The 19,466-nt window shown below is 56.7% G+C and overlaps 1 protein-coding gene across 2 annotated transcripts in view; it reads right to left on the reverse strand.

Moving 5' to 3' along the window:
- LRRC4B (leucine rich repeat containing 4B) overlaps nucleotides 1-19,466 on the reverse strand; it is a 58,522-nt gene that overhangs the window by 30,047 nt on the left and 9,009 nt on the right. The window contains exons 1-2 of one of the 2 annotated variants that reach the window (XM_025367806.1): nucleotides 11,132-11,295; nucleotides 8,788-9,119 (exon numbers count right to left, since the gene is read on the reverse strand). In XM_025367806.1, coding sequence (XP_025223591.1) covers nucleotides 8,788-9,084 — 297 coding nt within the window. In that variant the 5' untranslated portion in view covers nucleotides 9,085-9,119; nucleotides 11,132-11,295. Of the gene's footprint in view, nucleotides 1-8,787; nucleotides 9,120-11,131; nucleotides 11,296-19,466 lie in introns of those variants that run through there. The other variant, XM_025367805.1, reaches the window with a different exon arrangement.

The following is a 19,466-nucleotide window of genomic DNA, read 5'->3' on the forward strand; positions in this document are numbered from 1 at the left end:
CCATGCCCAGCTAATTTTTGTATTTTTAGTAGAGACGGGGTTTCACCATGTTGGCCAGGCTGGTCTCAAACTCCTGACCTTGTGATCCACCTGCCTCGGCCTCCCAAAGTGCTGGGATTACAGGCGTGAGCCACTGCGCCCGGCCGGGTTTTGTTTTTTGCTTTTGCAACGGAATTACCATCCTGTAGCTGCCCCACTTTGGCTGTCTGGACCTAGCTTCTCCACGATGACTCTCAGGGTGGGACAGACATATATACCTTCTGAGGCACAGGGCGAGCCCATGGGGGCTACAGCTTGCTGGGCGACCTTGGATACGTCACTCAGAGCCTGTGCCTCCATTTTCCAATCCATAAGACGGGAGCAGTCATCCTGCCCTCACAGGAATAAATGGGGTTGGATGAGCACTCCCTGCCCCCCTGCTCCAGGTAAATGCTTTGAAATTTCTTTTTCCTCAGGAAAAGGTGAGCAAATTCCAGTATAGAGTTTTTTTCTTTCCAGCTTGCATAGGATTTTATACTTAGTATTTTAAAAGTTTAATTTGTTCTGATTATAAAAGTTATTGGCTGGGTACGGTGGCTCATGCCTGTAATCCCAGCACTTTGGGAGGCCAAGGTGGGCGGATCAAAAAGTCAGGAGTTGGAGACCAGACTGGCCAACATGGTGAAACCCCATCCCTACTAAAAATACAAAAATTAGCCAGGTGTGGTGGCGGGTGCCTGTAGTCCCAGCTACTCGGGAAGCTGAAGCAGGAGAATGGCGTGAACCCGGGAGGCGGAGCTTGCAGTGAGCTGAGATCCGGCCACTGCACTCCAGCCTGGGTGACAGAGCGAGACTCCGTCTCAAAAAAAAAAAAAATACTACTTAAGTTTTAAAAGTGAATTGGAGATCCTATTCACATTCTTTGAAAGCCCAGTATTACGTTTTGAGCATTTCCCCATGTTGTCCACTATTATTTGAAACTCTGTTTTAGATAGCTGCATAATATTCCATTGTAAGCGGCAGTGATTGATTGAACCCAGGGGTCCCCAACCCCTAGGCCACAGACCGGTACTGGTGGGTGGCCTGCTAGGAACCAGGTTGCACAGAAGAAGGCGAGCAGCAGGCGAGCGAGCATTACAGTCTGAGCTCTGCCTCCTATCAGATCACTGGCGGCATCAGATTCTCTTTTATTTAAATTACAAAATAAATTTATTTTTGAGAGTCTTGTTCTGTTGCCTAGGCTGGAGTGCAGTGGCATGATCTCAGCACACTGCAGCCTCTGCCTCCCGGGTTCAACTGATTCTCCTGCCTCAGCCTCCCGAGTATCTGGGATTACAGACACCTGCCACAACGCCCAGCTAATTTTTGTATTTTTAGTAGAGACGGGTTTTGCCATGTTGGCCAGGCTGGTCTCAAACTCCTGACCTCAGGTGATCCACCCACCTCGGCCTCCCAAAGTGCTGGGATTACAGGCGTGAGGCACCACACTCGGCCAGCATTAGATTCTCATAGGAGCGTGAACCCTATTATGAACTGTGCAGGTGAGGGATTTAGGTTGCTTGTTCCTTATGAGAATCTAATGCCTGATGATCCATCACTGTCTCCCATCACCCCCAGATGGGACCATCTAGCTGCAGGAAAACAAGCTCAGGGTCCCACTGATTCTAAGTTATAGTGAGTAGTATAATTATTTTATTATATATTACGATGTAATAATAATAATAGAAATAAAGTGCACCGGCCAGGCACGGTGGCTCATGCCTGTAATCCCAGCACGTTGGGAGGCCGAGGTGGGCAGATCATGAGGTCAGGAGATCGAGACCATCCTGGCCAACATGGTGAAACCCCGTCTCTACTAAAAATACAAAAATTAGCTGGGCATAGGCCGGGCACGGTGGCTGATGCCTGTAATCCCAGCACTTTGGGAGGCCGAGGTAGGCGGATCATGAAGTCAGGAGATCAAGACCATCCTGGCTAACACGGTGAAACCTCGTCTCTACTAAAAATACAAAACAATTAGCCGGGCGTGCTGGTGGGCGCCTGCAGTCCCAGCTACTTGGGTGGCTGAGGCAGGAGAATGGCGTGAACCTGAGAGGCGGAGCTTGCAGTGAGCCGAGATCGCGGCACTGCACGCCAGCCTGGGTGAAAATGCGAGGCTCCATCTCAAAAAATAAAATTAAAAAAAAAATTAGCTGGGCATGGTGGTGTGTGCCTGTAATCCCGGCTACTCGGGAGGCTGAGGCAGGAGAATCGCTTGAACCTGGGAGGCGGAGGTTGCAGTGAGCCAAGATTGCACCATTGTACCCCAGCCTGGTGACAGAGTGAAGCAAGACTCTGTCTCAAAAAAAAAAAAAAGAAAAAAAGAAAAAGAAATGCACCACAAATGTAATGCCAAAACCATCTCCTCGCACCCCAGTCCATGGAAAAATTATCTTCCATGAAACCAGTCCCTGGTGCCAAAAATGCTGGGGAGCACTGATGTAACCAGTCCCTTGTCAGCACGAGTTGAGGCTACTTCTAAATGTTGGAGTCGGGCCATCCTTAAACACAACTCTTTGAAGCCCCTCTAATAATTTCCATAGGATGGATTGGTTTGTTCCTTAAGCTGGAACCACACTTACTTGCCATACAACCTCCTAGTGGGCCCCAGGAGGGCCCCAGGGCCGCCCGCTAAAAGCCCTGGGTGGATTCAGCGGTACTTTGTTAAATTAAGTACATGAATATCCTATGGCCTGGCAATTCCCTCTGGGTATATATTCCACAGAAATGATCACGCAGCTCCCAGAGGGGTCCTGAGGGAGGATTTGCGGTGGGGCAGCTAGAAGCCTCCGGGACGTCCAGTCTCATCAGGAAGCAGTGGGGGACTTGGCAGGTGGACGGGGGTGGGTGCCCATCAATTCTGCAGCAGTGACAGCAGCAGAGTGGACACACGCAGCAACGTGAACCACTCTCAGAAACACAGGCCGAGTGAACACAGTGAGACAAAGACAGCGATCTTAATGCAGCTTCCTCTGCATAAATTAAGAATACATGCACACGAAACAACAATATCCATTTTGCAAGAACACACGCAAGCAAAAAATCCACAGTAAACACATTAGGAGGACTTTCTGTGAGGAGAGGGGAAGGCGGGGATACGAGGATAAAAGGGAGGGAAGGAGGAAGGAGCCGGTCCGGTGAGGACCACGTGCCTGACTGAGGAGCAAGGAGTGGACAGGCTGGGCCCAGCCGAGGTGGCGCAGCTGCCCCCCAGGCCCCGAGGAGATGGAGGAGCAGATCTGCACCCGGTCTTCTCCCAGGGGTCCAGGGCATGTGAGCTGGGGGAAGGCAGTCTCCAGGCCTCTGCCCTAAAAGGCATTTCTGGAGACTCCAGGCTTGCAGGCCCTACCAATCTCAAAAAACAGTGATGGGGCCGGGGGAGGGCCTCAGAAGATTGCTGATTTTTTTTTTTTTTTTTTTTTTGAGACGGAGTCTTGCTCTGTCACTCAGGCTGGAGTGCATTGGCACGATCTCGGCTCACTGCAGACTCCACCTCCCCGGTTCAAGCCATTCTCCTTCCTTAGCCTCCCAAGTATCTGGGACTACAGGCACGCGCCACTATGCCTGGCTCATTTTGGTATTTTTAGTAGAGATGGGGTTTCACCACGTTGGCCAGGCTGGTCTCGAACTCCGAACCTCAGGTGATCTGCCTGCCTCAGCCTCCCAAAGTACTGGGATTACAGGCATAGCCGCCACCCTGCCCGGCCATGATCTTTTAAAAAACACATCCTCTGTCTTACTATGGGGACTACCTACTGTCCCTGTCATGTGGCAGAAGAACATTTTAACCCTCTTACCAAAGATGAATGGCAATGTTCTAGCCTCCCAGAGAGAGGCCAGCACCGTCACCCTGTGGACTTAAGAGTCCCTCAAAGTCCCCACGAGGTTCTTGCTGCCCGCACTGAGCCCAGGCCAGGGCCAGGCAAGAACAGGTGACAGGAGTCTCCTAGCCAAGCTCACGGGAAGGCGTTGCAGGGATTCGCGTCGGCTCCCACCGACAGATGGCTGCAGGGCCGCTGCCAAGGATCTGGGCAGGAGCTTGGGAGCTGGCCTCCCATTTACAGGCAAACAGCTGCTGGGCACCTACTGCATGCTAGGCTCGGCCCTAGGTGCTGGGGATCCGGCAGGGAACAGTGCAAAGTCCCTGCCTTCATGCAGGTGGCGGCACAGCAGGGGACAGATGACAACCAAGGCGGCAGGCCACACGGGAGGCTCTCGAATCCCCAGAATTCAGCCTGTCGCTACCAATGCTTCAGTGCCAGGCCCTGGTGTGTGTGTGTGTGCGTGTGTGTGTGTGTGTGTGTGTGTGTAAGGGAGGAGTACACTCAAATGAGGAAGCCACATAGAACTCACAGGGTGGTGCTTCTGTCATCATCCCTCAGACCCAGAAACTTCGCTTCTAGGAATTTATCCCAAGGGCAGAGTCCAGAACGTTAGGAAGAATGAGCCAATGGATGTCCCCCTGGTGTTGTTCATATCAACTCAGAAACTGTAAATAAGGAGTCTGGGCGGGGTGGCTCATGGCTGTAATCTCAGCACTTTGGGAGGGTGAAGTGGGTGGATCCCTTTAGGCCAGGAGTTCGAGACCAGCTGGGTCAATATGGTGAAACCCCGTCTCTACTAGAAAGTATAAAAATTAGCCGGGCATCATGGTGGGCACCTGTAGTCTCAGCTACTTGGGAGGTTAAGGCAGGAGAATCACTTGAACCCAGGAGGTGGAGGTTGCAGTGAGCCAAGATCATACCACTGCACTCCAGCCTGGGCAACAGACTCCATCTCAAAAAAAAGAAGGGCCTGGTTAATAACGGGATGCTGGCTGGGTTGCGGTGGCTCACGCCTGTAATCCCAGAACTTTGGGAGGCCAAGGCGGGCAGATCACCTGAGGTCAGGAGTTCGAGACCAGCCTGCCCAACATGGTGAAACCCCGTTTCTACTAAAAATACAAAAAATTAGCCAGGCGTGGTGGTGGGCGCCTGTAATCCCAGCTACTCGGAAGGCGGAGGCGGTAGAATTGCTTGAACCTGGGAGGCGGAGGTTGCAGTGAGCTGAGATCGTGCCATTGCACTCCAGCTTGGGCAATAGAGACTCCATCTCAAAAAAAAGAAAAAAGCAAAAACTCCATTTACAAATCAGCAGCAATTGTGCAACGCACTGCGCATGGGTTGGGAGGGTGTCCGAATCCAAAGACACCAAAGCGAAGGAGAGCTACCCGTGGCTGTGGATTTGTGGTTGGCTTCTGTCCTCCTGTTTTTACTTAGGTATATTTTCTAGTTTTCCTCAATTAATTTGTACTCATTCTGTAATAAGTAATTAAAAATATACTTCTGGCTGGGTTAGGTGGTTTATACCTGTAATCCCAGCACTTTGGAAGGCCAAGGTGGGGGAATTGCTTGGGCCCAGGACTTCAAGACCAGCCTGGGAAACAGAGAGAGACCCTGTCTTCATAAAAAAGGAGGGGGGGGAAAGGTCGGGCGCAGTGGCAGCACTTTGGGGGTCTGAGGCAGGTGGATCATCTGAGGTCGGGAGTTCGAGACCAGCCTGACCAACATGGAGAAACCCTGTCTCTACTAAAAATACAAAATTAGCCGGGCGTGGTGGCGCATGCCTGTAATCCCAGCTACTCAAGAAGGCTGAGGCAGGAAAATCGCTTGAACCCGGGAGGCGGAGGTTGCAGTGAGCCGAGATGGCGCCATTGCACTCCAGCCTGGGTAACAAGAGTGAAATTCCGTCTCAAAAAAAAAAAAAAAAGGTAGTCCCAGCTACTCTGGAGGCTGAGGCAGGAGGATCACTTGAGCTAGGGAAGTTGAGGCTGCAGGGAGCCGTGATAGCCCCACTGCCCTCCAGGCTGAGTGACAGAGTGAGACCCTGTCTCTAAAAATGAAACCATTTACATAGACACAGGAAAGAGCCAGGAAGGTATTAAAATAAAATATAAACAGTAGTTATTTATATCTGGTGATGGAACTAGGGTGATTTTTTCACTTTTTTATTTGGATAACTAAAAAGTTATTACTTTTTTTTTTGAGACAGGGTCTCTCTGTTGCCCGGGATGGAGTGCAGTGCTGAAATCTCAGCTCGCTGCAACCTCTGCCTCCTAGGCTCAAGCAATCCTCCCACCTCAGCCTCCTGAGTAGCTGGGACCACAGGCGCATGCCACCATACCTGACTAATTTTTGGTTTTTTAGTGACGATGGGGATTCGCTGTGTGGCTCAGGCTAGTCTCAAATTCCTGGGCTCAAGCAATCCACCTGCCTCAGTCTCCCAAAGTGCTGGGATTACAGGCATGAGTCACCGCGCCAGGCTAAAAATTATTAAGTTTTAAGAAGCCTCTGGGCCGGGCGCAGTGGCTCATGCCTATAATCCCAGCACTTTGGGAGGCCGAGGCGGGTGGATCACCTAAGGTCAAGAGTTCGAGACCAGCCTGGCCAACGTGGTGAAATCCCGTCTCTACTAAAAATATAGAAATTAGCTGAGCGTGGCAGCAGGTGCCTGTAATCCCAGCTACTCAAGAGACTGAGGCGGGAGAATCGCTTGAACTCAGGAGGTGGAGGTTGCAATGGGTCAACATTCCGCCACTGCACTCCAGCCTGGGAGACTGAGTGAGACTCTGTCTCAAAAAAAGTAAATAAATAAATAAATAAATAAAGAGCCTCTGATTACCCTCGACGTGGTCCATGCCTCTTGCTGTCTGGGATGTGTCCACTGAGGGAGGTCAAGCCCACTGACAAACACTCACAAGCATCCACTCTCATGAATTGGACGAACACACCCTCCATCCCCGTCTCTGGAGGTGGTGCAAGAACCACTGGTGGTGGTGGGGGAAATGAGAAATGGAGGTGTCTGGACTCCTACTGATGCTTTTCACTCTCTGACAACGTCCACCTCTGTGTGTGCTTTACCAGGTGCGTGATATATGGAGGGAGCGGGCCTGTGCGTCACTTATCATAAATCATAAACGCACATACGTCTGCTGGTGGCGCTCAGCACATGTTTGTGGGACTGAATTGTTCACTGAGCTCCCCCCCCGAAAAGAGATACGGGTCCAGGTTTTACGACGGGGCTGTTGCCACGGCCTGGGGCTGCTGGTGAGTGGTGTGGGTGCCTCCCCGTCCCATGCTCTCCCTGGCCATTTCTCTAAAGCGCATTTCCCTGGCGTGCCGTTCCATCCATTGGCTCCTTTTCCTCCTCGTTTCTTCCCCACTAGAAGGTGAGCTGCCGGGGCTAGGGCTGGGCTTTGCCTTGCTCGGTCACCACCCAGGACGGGGCTTGGCGCAGAGCCGGTGCTGCTGGTGTCTGTTGAATGTCACGTGTATAAGTAGGGGAAGGATAGAGTGCAGGGAAGCCGGGGGCAGGTGCATGGGGACCGCACAGTGCGGGATGTCACCTGCTCAAGGGAGACATGGACGGATTGGTGGAGACTGCAGCTAGGGAGATGCAGGGCAGACTCAAAGCAAACTGGCAGACATGGGAGCCTGTGGGGGGTGGGTGTGGACAGAGGGACAAGGCCTTGCAAGAGCAGGGGGTGGTGACGAGGCCCCTGATGTTTCTGGACCCCTTCGCTGGCCCTTGCCCCACAGCCACCAGGAAGAGACTGCTCCCCGAGAGGTCCCCTTTTTTCCCTGAATCTGGCTCTCAGGATAGTCAGATGGGAGCGGCCAAGTCCTCCCCCACTTCCCAGGGACCAGTCAGAAGAGCAGCTGCACTTCTATTTGGAAGGTTAGATCTGGGGGAGCTGGGACCTCTGGCACGGGCGCCCTCTTCTCTCCCAGCTTTACGGGCTTGCTTGGAGGCAGGAGTTGGACCAAATCAACCTGGGGTAATGATCCCCCGGGAATCACTGGCAATGCCTGGAGACATTTTTGGAATTGGGGGTGGGGTGCTACTGGCATCTAGTGGCCGGAAATACTGCTAAACATCCTACAGCACACAGGACAGAGCCCCCCACCCTGCCCGCCAAAGGATGATCTGGCCCCAAATGTCAATAGGGCAGAGGCTGAGAAGCCCTGCTTTCTAATAGCACAGCTCTGTCCCCCCAAGCCCTCGCTTACGGCCTATCCTAATCACAGTCATCATTAATCGAGTGGCAGCTGCTCCATCCTGAGCAGCAGCCATAGGCCACCACGGCGCCAGGCACCAGAGCGATCTCAGCCTCTCTGCTCTCCAATTCTCACACCAGCTCCAGGAAATGGGGACGCAAACCCCGCACTGCCCGGCAAATGACCATGGCAACGCCTCCCATCCTCTGACCACTCGCCAGGTGCCAGCACACAGGCTAAAGCCCCAAGTACGAGACCCACAGCCCTCAGCCCTCACAGCAACGCCTCAACACAGGGGCTCGCATCGTCCCCGTTTTTCAGATGAAGAAACTGAGGCTCAGAATCATGCCGCCACCTTCCCAAGGCCACGAGGGAGTGTGGTGGTGCAGATGCCAAGAGGTCCCCACGGAAGGGTTGCTCTCCACACCCCAGTGACTCCAGGGCTCGGCCTAAGCCGACCCGCCTGTCCCGTGCTGGGGGCTGGGCAGGCGGCCTGCGCTTGGACCCCAACACAGTGGCTCAGAGACAGGGAGCACTGTGGTCCCAAAGCCCAGAGAGCTCCCACTCCACCTCGGGAGCCCAGCTCCAGGTGATCGGATGCAGACCCGCAAGTCCACGGGTGCTGGAGACAGGGAAGAGCTGGTGTGGGGAGGCCCAGAAGGGATGGACTGCATCTACACGTCTCCCCAGTACCCCCCTCCATGGTCCCCCTCCACCTGTTGGCCCCGCATACCTGGATGCCGTTCTCCTGCAGGTTCAGGTACCGTGTGTTGACCGGGATGCTGGCTGGGACCTCGGCCAGGTCTCTCCGTGTGCAGATCACCCGGCTGGCCTGGTTGCTGCAGGAGCAGGCCGCAGGGCAGGAGGTGGCCGGTGGGGAGCCCCCTCCGGCGGCAGACGTCATGGCCACTCCACCTCCACCGGCCCCCAGGGGTGGGGAGAAGAGCCAGAGGAACAGCAATGCCCCGTGGGGCCAGGACATCCTACCAGGCGGCAGCGGGGGGCACGGGGAGCCGCGGGCACGCGCCATCCTCAATGTTCATGCTCCGCGTGGACGCTGGGGGGCTGTGGGTGGGGGAAGAGAGAGGGGAGAGGCTCAGTGAGGGACAGGAGCCCACGTGGCCCGGGTACTTGCCAACACCCAGGCAGCCCCATCACTGCCTCCCTGCCCCATGCCCAGAATCAAAGGGGCAGGGAGGGCGACAGCCACTGATGGACCCACCCAGCAGGCTGGGGCAGACAGAGGGAAGCGTGGCCTGCCCGGCCCAGCACTAGCTCATCCTCTCCATGCTGGCAAGACTCTACGCCCATTCTGCAGTGGGGAAAACTGAGGCTAGGGGAAAGGAAACGCCCATCCAAGGTCACTCAGCCAGTAAGTGCGGAAGTCATCCAGATTCAAAACCCAGCTCTTTGCATGATTTCAAAAAGGTAGATCCATCAGAGGAGTGAGAGAGACAGACAGACAGACAGACAAGGCGAGGGGGCAGAAAGGGGGAAGAGCAAGCCAGGCGGCGAGGACCTCGCTCCCATCCCAACACCCACCCGGTCCCCTCGCCACCTGCGTGATCCCCTGTGGGGTGGGTCCCAGCCTCCTCTCCCCTCCACTCCCGCTCCCTCTCCCCCTCCCAGGGATGTTAGCGAAGAGATGCATTTCCCCCACCCCCTGCACCCTCAGCTAAACCGAAAGCCCCTCTGCTGCACACCCTCCTGTCACTGCCCACCCTATCCAGGCCCTGTGGGGTCCTCGCGGCGGCTTCAGAGATTTAAGTCAGACTCATGGGAGGACCTGAGGGAGAGAGGGGTAAGGTGGCAGACAAGGCAACCGTGGAGGTGACAGGTGTGGGCAGGTGAAGGGAGGGCTGGGAGGCAGCAGGGTGAGGAGGGAGGAGACTGGAGTTTGTGTGTAAGGGGGGCTGGGGACCTGGCAGGGGGCAGCACAGGCTCAGAGGCCACCAGCTGCACCCCCTCCTTCGCCCAGAGACTGTGGGTGCTCCAGGCAGAGACAGCCCCGCTGGGACTCATGCCAGCTGCTGCCGCAGGACCGAGCTTGGTTCTCGGGGAGGGGATGGGGAAGGGAAGGGGGTCCAGGGACTCTGCCTGGGTTCTGGGAGGAAAGCAGACAGTGGGGATTCGGGTCCTCTGAGAAGTCAGGCTGTACCTCCCCAATCTGTCCTGCCCCGCCATTCCCATAGAACCAGAGAGGGAAAGGGGATGGGCGAGTCACAGCAACAGCAACGATACTGGTAACAATAGTCTCTCCAGAACACTGGGTAAGCCCTTGCAATGCAGCAAACTGTATCCCGGTCAGCTCATGTAAGCCTCGTAATGACCACAGGAGAAAGCTGTTAGGATGCCCAATTTACAGATGGGGACACTGAGGCACTACGAGGGAAAACGGCCTATCCAAGGGCACAGAGCAGGCTGGGACGGCGCAGGGAGGGTACTTCGGCCCTAGGTCTACCCTCTGGCTCCCAGCCCTCCTTTGCATGCAGCATCTCTGAGTACACACAAATACACCCACACCAGCAGGCTCTGCCCCAACACAGGCCAACCCCAAACCGTTCTCAAGAGACCGGGAGGAGAGCAGGTCACACAAACACGCACACCAACCCACTCACACACTAAGCAGTGATGGGCACGCCCTCTCACGGTGGACTCTCAGGCCCCCCGACACAGGCTCATCCCCAGGCACACGGCCGTGCACACACACAGTCACTCCCTCCTCCTGCAGTTTCCAAGACCATTTTAACCCAGATAAAAATGTGTGTGCATACATCTGTGTATCTGAGTGCATGTGTGAGAGCGAGGGCTAGACAGAGACACAGAGAGACAGCGAGAGACAGAGACAGAAGCAGAGGCAGAGAGACAGAGGGGGAAGTGGGGGCTGGGGAGAGAAAGAGAGAGAGGGAGAGGAGAGGTTGGTTGGTTCTGTGTCTGCACCCGGGCTCATTTTTCTCCTGGAGGGCTGGGGCTGTGTGTCCGTGTCTGACTGTGTGAGTGCCGTGAGGGTCTTCATCTTCCTGAATGTGAACAGGGAGGTGGGTGCCCACTCCTTATCCTGGGTCTGGGGCTCCCACTTCTTAAGACCCTGGCGATGATCCAGCCCACACCCTCTTAGCCAAGGGGCTGGCACAAAGCACAGGGCCTGGATTTGGGGGGGGGGCACGCCCGCAGGGCCTGTGGGAGCCCACGGCAACCACCCGGGCCTCCAGGCCTGCCGCTGCTGCGTCTACCTCCGCATCTGTCCCCAGCTCTCCCGCTGCCAGCCCGCATCCCCCCACCCCCATCACAGCTTCTGCAGTGACTCGGCCTCCCTCCCCTTCCCCCTCTCGCCCTCCGCCATCTCCCGTCCTTTTCTCCCCCAACCCCACGGTGGGGGACACTCACCCTGGTGGTTTGGCTGCCGCTGGGCCTCTCCCTGCGCCCAGGCCCCCCCCTCCACATGCCTCCAGCCAGCCGGGGTCTCTGAGTCCCCAGTTCTCCAGGGCTTCCCGTCGAGATCGTGCTGGGGGGGGCGCAGGGGCTTCTCGGGTCTCCCCGCGCCCCCCCCCACTGGTCTGTCGCCCTTCCCACCCCTGGGGGGACGCTGTCCTTTGGCCACTGCAGCAGTTCTCTCCTCCCCTCCCCGCTCGCCTCCTCCGGTCTCCTTCCACCCCCTCTCCCACCTCTATCTCGACTCTCCCCCCACCGCAGCCTCCTTTCTCTCCACCCACTGACCCCAGCCCCCTTCTCCTCTCTCTCTGCCCCTCTCAGTTCTCCCCCTCCGCCTCTGGTACCCGTCCACCTCCTCTGGCCTCAACCCCCTCCTGAGTCTCCCCCTCACAATCTTGCCTCCCTCGGGACCCCCAGGCCCCTTCTCTCCTTCTCCTCCATCTATTCCTCCCTCTTGCTCTATCCCTGTCACCCTCTCATCGGCCCCAAGCCCGTGTCAGTCAGGTTGTCTGTCTGTCCGTCTGTCTTGGTCCCTTTCTCCCCGGCTCTGTCTCTCTCTTTCTCCGCGATTACAATTTCTAGTCACACGGCAGTGCAGAGCCAAGCTGTGCCTCAGCTCCCTCCCTCCCCACCCCTCCCTGCTTCTTTCTCTCCTTCTGAACGGGGAGGGCGCCTCTCCTCCCTCCTCCTCAGCCTCCCTTCCCTGTGCCACCGGAGGGGAGGCCTCCCCCTCCCCTGCTAATCAAAGGCTCCGTTATCTAATTAACCCATTGGTTCTGGGCAGCCGAGGAGGCAGCCGAGGAAGGTCGGGGGAAGCGGGGGAGGAAGGTTGCCGGCTGGGCTGCCCAAGAAGGGGGGCGGTTAGGCCGTGCCAAGCCGGAGCCTCATGGCACACAGACAGCCTCGTCGGCTGCCTGACCGGGCTGGGCCACCGCTGACCCCCCACCCCCACCGCCGGCCAAAACCACCCCTCCCGCATCACACCCCCACTGGGTCTAGGCCCAGGGTTTTCCTGCAGATGCCCCTGTACCCCAGGAACTCCCTTGAACCCCCACCATGCCACACAGCCTTTACTCCAACCCCCACACCTGATATACCAGCACTGGAACCTACGACCTGCGCCATCACCCCTGTCCCGCGAGTGAGGACCAGCCCCTCTTCATGCCACAAAGACCCCCACCACCAGAGGCACCCCTCTCCCTTGGACCTTAGCCAGATCCTGACATCCGCCTCCTGACACACTTCTGCAAAATCGTCAGGGCAGCCACACTCATTCATTCAACTTATCCGCCCATCCATCCGTCCATCTATCCGTCCATCCATCCATCCACCCATCCATCCATCCATCCACCCACCCATCCGTCCATCCATCCGTCTATCCATCCATCCGCCGATCCATCCATCCATCCATCCATCCATCCATCCATCCATCCATCCATCCATCCATCCATCCATCCATCCTTCCATCCGTCCATCCAACAAATGTCTACCCAGTCCCTGCTATGTGACAGACACTGGCCCAGGACACCCACGGGCCACAAAAGGCACATTTTGAGGGTGGGGCACATTGGTAAGCGCCGAGAGGCCTGGGTTTGAGTCCTGACTCTGCTGCCACTTCCCCTGTAACCTCAGGCCGGTGGCTTCATTCTCCCAAGTGCAGTTCCCTCCACTGTGAAACAGGGATAAGGAGAATATCTGCCTCCTAGGGCCGCTGGGGGGATTAAATCAGTAAATCCTCAGTAAAGGGTTCTGTCTTCGCAACATATGCGGAATCAGACCCTGTAATCAGAGGATCTTTCTCCCTAGCCCCAGGCTACTTCCCTGGCCTGGCTCCCATCTCCCTCTTGGACGATTACAGTGTCCTCCCCTCCAGCCTCCCCATTTCTACCTTCACCCCCACCCACTGTGCGTTCCCCATGGGCAGCGAGAGGGATCCTGTCAACACCCAATGGACCCTGCCCTGCCTCTGTTCCACAGCCTTCCACAGCTCCCTTCCCACTCAGAGCAGAGGTGAGGACTTCACCGCAGTTTTCAGGCCCCCACTCTCCACCCAGCTCCTTCTCTGACCTCATCGCTTCCCTCCTCCCCCTGCTCACTCGCCGCCGTTTCCAGGCCATGCACACCCTGGCCCCAGGGCCTTTGCACCTGCTCTTCCCTCTGCCTGGAATGCTCTTCTCGGGTTGTCCACAGGGCTCTTGCCTTGCTCTCTATCAGGTCTGTGCTCCAATGCTACCATCTCAGTGAGGCTGTCCAGACCGCCCTGCATCAGACAGCGCCCCCATCCCTCTCCAGAACCTTCTCTGTTTCGTTTTTCTCCGTGACATTTATCAGCGTCTGAGCTTTTATACGGGCCCGTGCGCTTGAATGCAAGTTTCCCGAGGGCAGCCAGTTTGTGACTCTTTGGTTCCCAGGACCCACAGCAGTGCCTGACACATGGCAGTTGCTCACAAACACTGGGTTCAGGGATGGATGGGTACGCGATCACCACTGGGAGTCTATTTCCCCCCACGCTCACACACAGACACCCCCACTCTCCGTTCTGCACACCAAGCCAGGCTGCACTGCACAACGCAGGCTCCCAGCCCTGGACGCCCTTGGTCCCCAGGTCCCCTTCCATCCCAGGAGGCCTGCTGGCAGAGGCAGCACCTTTTTTTTTTAAGACAGAGTCTCACTCTGTTGCCCAGGCTGGAGTGCAGTGGCACAATCTCAGCTCACTGCAACCTCTACTTCCTGGGTTCAAGCAATTCTCCTGCCCCAGCCTCCCGAGTAGCTGAGACTACAGGTGCCCACCACCACACCCGGCTAATTTTTATATTTTTAGTTAGAATTGGGGTTTCACCATGTGGGCCAGGCTGGTCTTGAACTCCTGACCTCCAGTGATCCGCCTGCCTTGGCCTCCCAAAGTGCTGGGATGACAGGTGTGGGCCACCGTACCTGGATGAGGAAGCACACCTCACGCCGTGATGCAGCTGTTGTCAGCTGGACACCAATGTCCCGGGTCACCCTCCATGCCCCGGGTCACCCTCCATGCCCCAGCACAACCCAGATGGCTAAGTCCTAGATACTATGTCTCAGGTTCCAAACAGGAGGTCCCAGCGCAGCTCCGTGCACCCAGAGGAAAGCTACCACTCTGCCCAAACCTCAGGTACCACCTGTGTGAGCTACACTCCTGGATACAGCTGCACACTGAGGGGGCACCTGGCCCCAGCTGGCCCCAGATACAGCCCTCTGACCCAGATAACAGGAATGCCGGCTAACCTCATCTCTTCCGCACACATTCTCAAAGCCAGGCATGGCACACACATCTGACTTGTGTGAACTCACTGAATAACCACCCCACCAAAGGTGGTAACGTCCAACACACATCTGGCACTGACTGGGCACTGTTCTGGGAGCTTTACTTGCATTAGCTGCCATAGTGTGCATCAACCCTCTGAGAGAAGACTGCCATTACACCCAGGTCACAGCTAGGAAAGCTGAAACACACAGAGGTACTGTCAGTTGCCTGAGGCGAAACACACGGCTAGGAAGTGGCCCCTCCCAGGCCAGCCTCGCTAGAGTCCAGGGGCCCCAAAGACCCCCAAGATTGGCCTGATAACAGCAACGATTCCCATGGAGGTTGCCTGTGTGTGGGGGGCAGGGTGCAGGCAAGGCCACAGTCATCCTGAACAGCCACCCTTCCTCAGCCCCTGCAGTCACCCGCACTGCACAGGACATGACACGCCTGACACCCCATCATGGCTTCACGCCCCGCTGCTGGAGGCTCCGTGGACTGCCCACTGCCCCCACGCACCCCTAGTAGTGGTGGGGAGTACTGATTACATGTGGGTGCCATGCTGTCCACTCCTCGAGCTGCTGGCCTCTCCCCACGACTCTGGGAGGAAGGGATGGTTCTTGTGCCCATTTTACATGCAGAAGCAGATTCAGAGGCGGGCGGCACTTGTCAAAGGTTACGCAGCCCTCAGGCAGCACAGCTGGCATTGGAACCCAGGCCCAGAACTTGGCCAGGTCACCAGGGTTGCCTCTCCCACCCCAGCTGCCCCGGGAGAGGACCCATCACAAGGGTACACCTGTTCTCCTCCCTCACCTGGTGCAAGGAACAAGCCAGAGGTGCAGACACAGAAGGCCCCCAAAGAGAGAATTACGAGGGGCAGAGAGTGGCAGAGTCACAGGGAGACAGACACAGGCATACAAGGAGGCATGAAAGGGGCAGGAGGACAGGAGGCTCCGAGATGGAGCTGAGATCCAGGGAAAGGCAGAGGCTGGGAGGACCCGGGCGCTCCAGGCGTGAAGCTGAGTCCTCACCAGCTTCGCCATCCTCCCCAGCCCCAGCTCTGAGAGATCTCGGGCACCGTGCCTGGGAGGATTCAGGCAGATGGCAGATCGGAAACTCGGGGACCCAGGGGAGGCGGGGTGAGGAGAAATGGGAGGCAGGGAACGTTCCTGTCAGGCGCACTCATTTTTTGGGGTGGGGGTGGGGGGGTACATTCGGATGGCCAGAGGGAAGATAGGAAATTGACTATCATTGCAGCAAGAGGCCTGGAGGTTAGAGCTAGAGAAGAACTTTCCCACTTGGAGGGACTGGGGCAGAAGTGGAGCCTGGAGCCCAGAGGGTGGAGAGGGATCCGGGCCGGGGTGGGATGAGCCCTTCTGTCCCTGGAAGCCGGTCCTATGGGACAGACCTGGGTTCAGGGGGAGGGGACAGGCAGCGCTGGCGTCAGGGAGGGAGGAGACTTCCCGTGTGTGCTTTTCTGAGCCAATCCATGTCCTGAATGCTTTCAAAATAAAAGCAACCCCACAGCCCCAAGAATCGTCAGACTTCTATGTTTCCAGGTAGAAGAACCTTAGCGAAAGGGCAGGCCAGGCCCCCCAGGAGCTGCTGATGAGGAAGCAAGACTGGGGGTGCTTGGCTCAGCTCAAGAGTTTCCTAGACCACAGGCCACTGGGCAGCAGGACCAACAGGCGGCCCGTGCAGTGGGGGTACAGTCGGGGTGGGGGTGAGGTGCAGTGGGTGGGGGTGAGGTGGTGACTTGCTTGGAGGGGGGCTGTCCTTTCCCGTGCAGCCACGCCAGCCTCCCCCAGGCTCCTCCCACCCACCAGGCGCCTCCCACCCAGGTTCCTCCCATCCACACCAGGCCCGTTCCCCTGAGAAGACTTTGCCCCTGCTGTGCCCTCGGCCAGCCAGGGGTGCTCTTCCTGCCGTCAAGGCGGCTCTGCGTTCCCACGACGCCTCCAGGAGGTCTTCTTTGAGCTCCCCTACCATCCCTATCCCTTGCACTTCCTTTTTTCTTCACAGCTCGTGTCACGGCCACCCAGCACCTGATGCTTGGTGATTTGTTCCTGCGTTCCTTGCCTGCCTTCCTGCTACGAGGGGAGCTCCTGAGGGCTTTGTCGGGGCGTTCACGGCTGCATCCTCAGGACCTGCCACAGCGCCGGCCCCTCCGAGCCTCAGTACTTCCTGCAGGAAGGAGCGAGCCAGCGCCCCCTACCGGCAGTTCCTCTGCTGGCACCCGAGGCAAGGAGCCCGGTGTCTCTAGGGAGGCGAGTGTGGGGGTGGGGGCTAAGTGAGAGGGTGGGCACAGGGTGGGCTCCGGAACGTCCAGGAGGGAAGCCGGGAGGAGGGAATGTCGAGCTGTTACAGAGGCCGTGGCAATGGGCCGGGGGGCCTCCTTCCTCCCACATCGGGCTGTGACAACAGAGGGGCAGACTCAGCTCTGGGGGGTGAAGGGCCCCTCTGAGTGGACTAGAGCCGGGACGGCTGGAGGTCAAGGAGGCACTGCGCCAAGGGTCCGGGGGTAGAGGATGAGGCCGCGGCTGGAGCCACGGGGATGGAGAGAAGGGAAAGAGTGAACAGATAAAGCAAATTTGTAAAAGTGGCAGAACCTGGAGGCGGTGTAGGAGGTGAGGGAGAGGGAGGAGCCAGGCTCTTCTTATAGATCTGGGGTCAAATTCCAAAGCCAAGAGGATGTCGGGGTGGGAAGCAGTTACGGGAAGGTCCCTGCCACAGGCCCCCCAGCCCCCAATCTCCACGTGCCTCGCTCTGGTCACACCCACAGGGCAGCAGGTGAGCGGGGGACATGCTGCCCGCCCGGCTCCCGTCCAGTCCCTGGCTGTGCCACCTTGGGCCAGCTGCAGCCTCTCTGATGATGCTGCACGGGGCTGTGGCAAGGGGGCCCAAGTAGGGGCCTGGCACACAGCAAGTGACCAACAAGTGAGATACAGGACTCAGAGCCTGGCTGGCAGCTGGGAAAAGGAGAAACCTGGGCTCCGACCCCGTGGTGCTGCCAATTTTCTGCTAGGAACAGCACCTTGCGGTCACTCAGTTTCCTCATTGGAGAAACGGGAATTAACAGCAGGTTTCAGAAGACAGAGGGCTGGGAGGGCTGGCTGGGGGTGTGGTGGGGACCCAGGAAGGGCTGAGGTGAGCTATTTATCAGCGAGTGGAGGACTACAGTTGACCCTTGAAGGACTGGGGTTTGAACCGTGCGGTCCACTTATATGTGGACTTTCTCCCGCCTCTGCCACTCCCTAGACAGCAAGACAACGCTCCCCCCACCCCCCACCTGCTCACAGCCTACTCAACGTGAAGATGATCGGGGAGCCCTTTACGATGATACACTCCACTTAGTGGCTAGTAAATGTATTTTCTCTTCCTTAGCATTTTCTCAATAACATGTTCTTTTCTGTAGCTCACTTTATTGTCAGAATTTGGGATAGAATACATTTAACATACAGAACGTGTTAACTGAATGTGTATGTTACTGGCAGGACATCCAATCAACAGGACACTATTCGTAGTTAAGTTTTAGGGGAGTCAAAAGTTACATGCAGATTTTCAACTGCATAGAGGGCTGGCATCCCTAGCCCCCAAGTTGGTCAGGAGTCAACTGTATACATACATATATGTATATACACACACACACACATACATATATACATGCACATACATACACACACACACACACATACATTTCTGCTGGAGTGCAGTGGCGTGATCTCGGCTCACTCCAGCCTCCACCTCCCAGGCCCAGATGATCCTCCCACCTCAGCCTCCCCAGTAGCCGACTACAGGCGCGGACCACTACCCCCGGCTAATTTTTTTGTATTTTTGTAGAGAAGGGCTTTTGCCATGTTGCCCAGGCTGGTCTCAAACTCCCGGGCTCAAACAATCCTCCGGCCTCAGCCTCCCAAAGTGCTGGATTATAAGCGTGAGCCGCAGCACCTGCCTGTATTTCAATATTTCAGTGCATCACCATCCAAGACTCTCTGCAGTGATGCAAATGTTCTCTCCATGCTGTCCAGCACTGGCGGCCACCGGCCACATGAGGCCATGGAGCACGTGACATGTGTTGAGGGTGGCCAGGGACCGAATTCTTCATTTCATTTGATGTGACTGTTGGTGCTCACGCATAGCAGTGGCTGTGGCGGCTACTGCGTCGGACAGCATGGATCTAACCACTGATGCTGCTTGGAACTGCTTCTGCCTGAGTCCCTGAAGTGCTGCTCTGTCTGCTCCTTGGCCCTGCCCAGCTACCTCACAGGGCTCTTATAGGACTCATGGAGAAGCCAGGGAGATGACAGCCGGAGAAACGGAACATTACGGAGAGTGTGAGGCCCGAGCACCTGGCTAGCTCTGCCTTGGTTGCCCGCGCCAGGCCTGCGCTACAGGAGCCAGCTGCAAGAGCTCATTCAGTCCCTACAAGGGCCCACGGCCGAGAGCTACTGCTGCCCATTTTACAGAAGGGCACACTGAGGCATGGTGAGGTCATTGCCATACCCATGGTAGCCAGATTTGGGCAGGCTTTGGGACAAAATCTGAACTTCCAAAAAAAAAAAAAAAGAAAGGCCTGGCGCGGTGGCTCAAGCCTGTAATCCCAGCACTTTGGGAGGCCGAGATGGGCGGATCACGAGGTCAGGAGATCGAGACCATCCTGGCTAACACAGTGAAACCCCATCTCTACTAAAAAATACAAAAAACTA

Source organism: Theropithecus gelada, chromosome 19 (assembly GCF_003255815.1).
Source record: "Theropithecus gelada isolate Dixy chromosome 19, Tgel_1.0, whole genome shotgun sequence".
Lineage (NCBI taxonomy): Eukaryota > Metazoa > Chordata > Mammalia > Primates > Cercopithecidae > Theropithecus > Theropithecus gelada.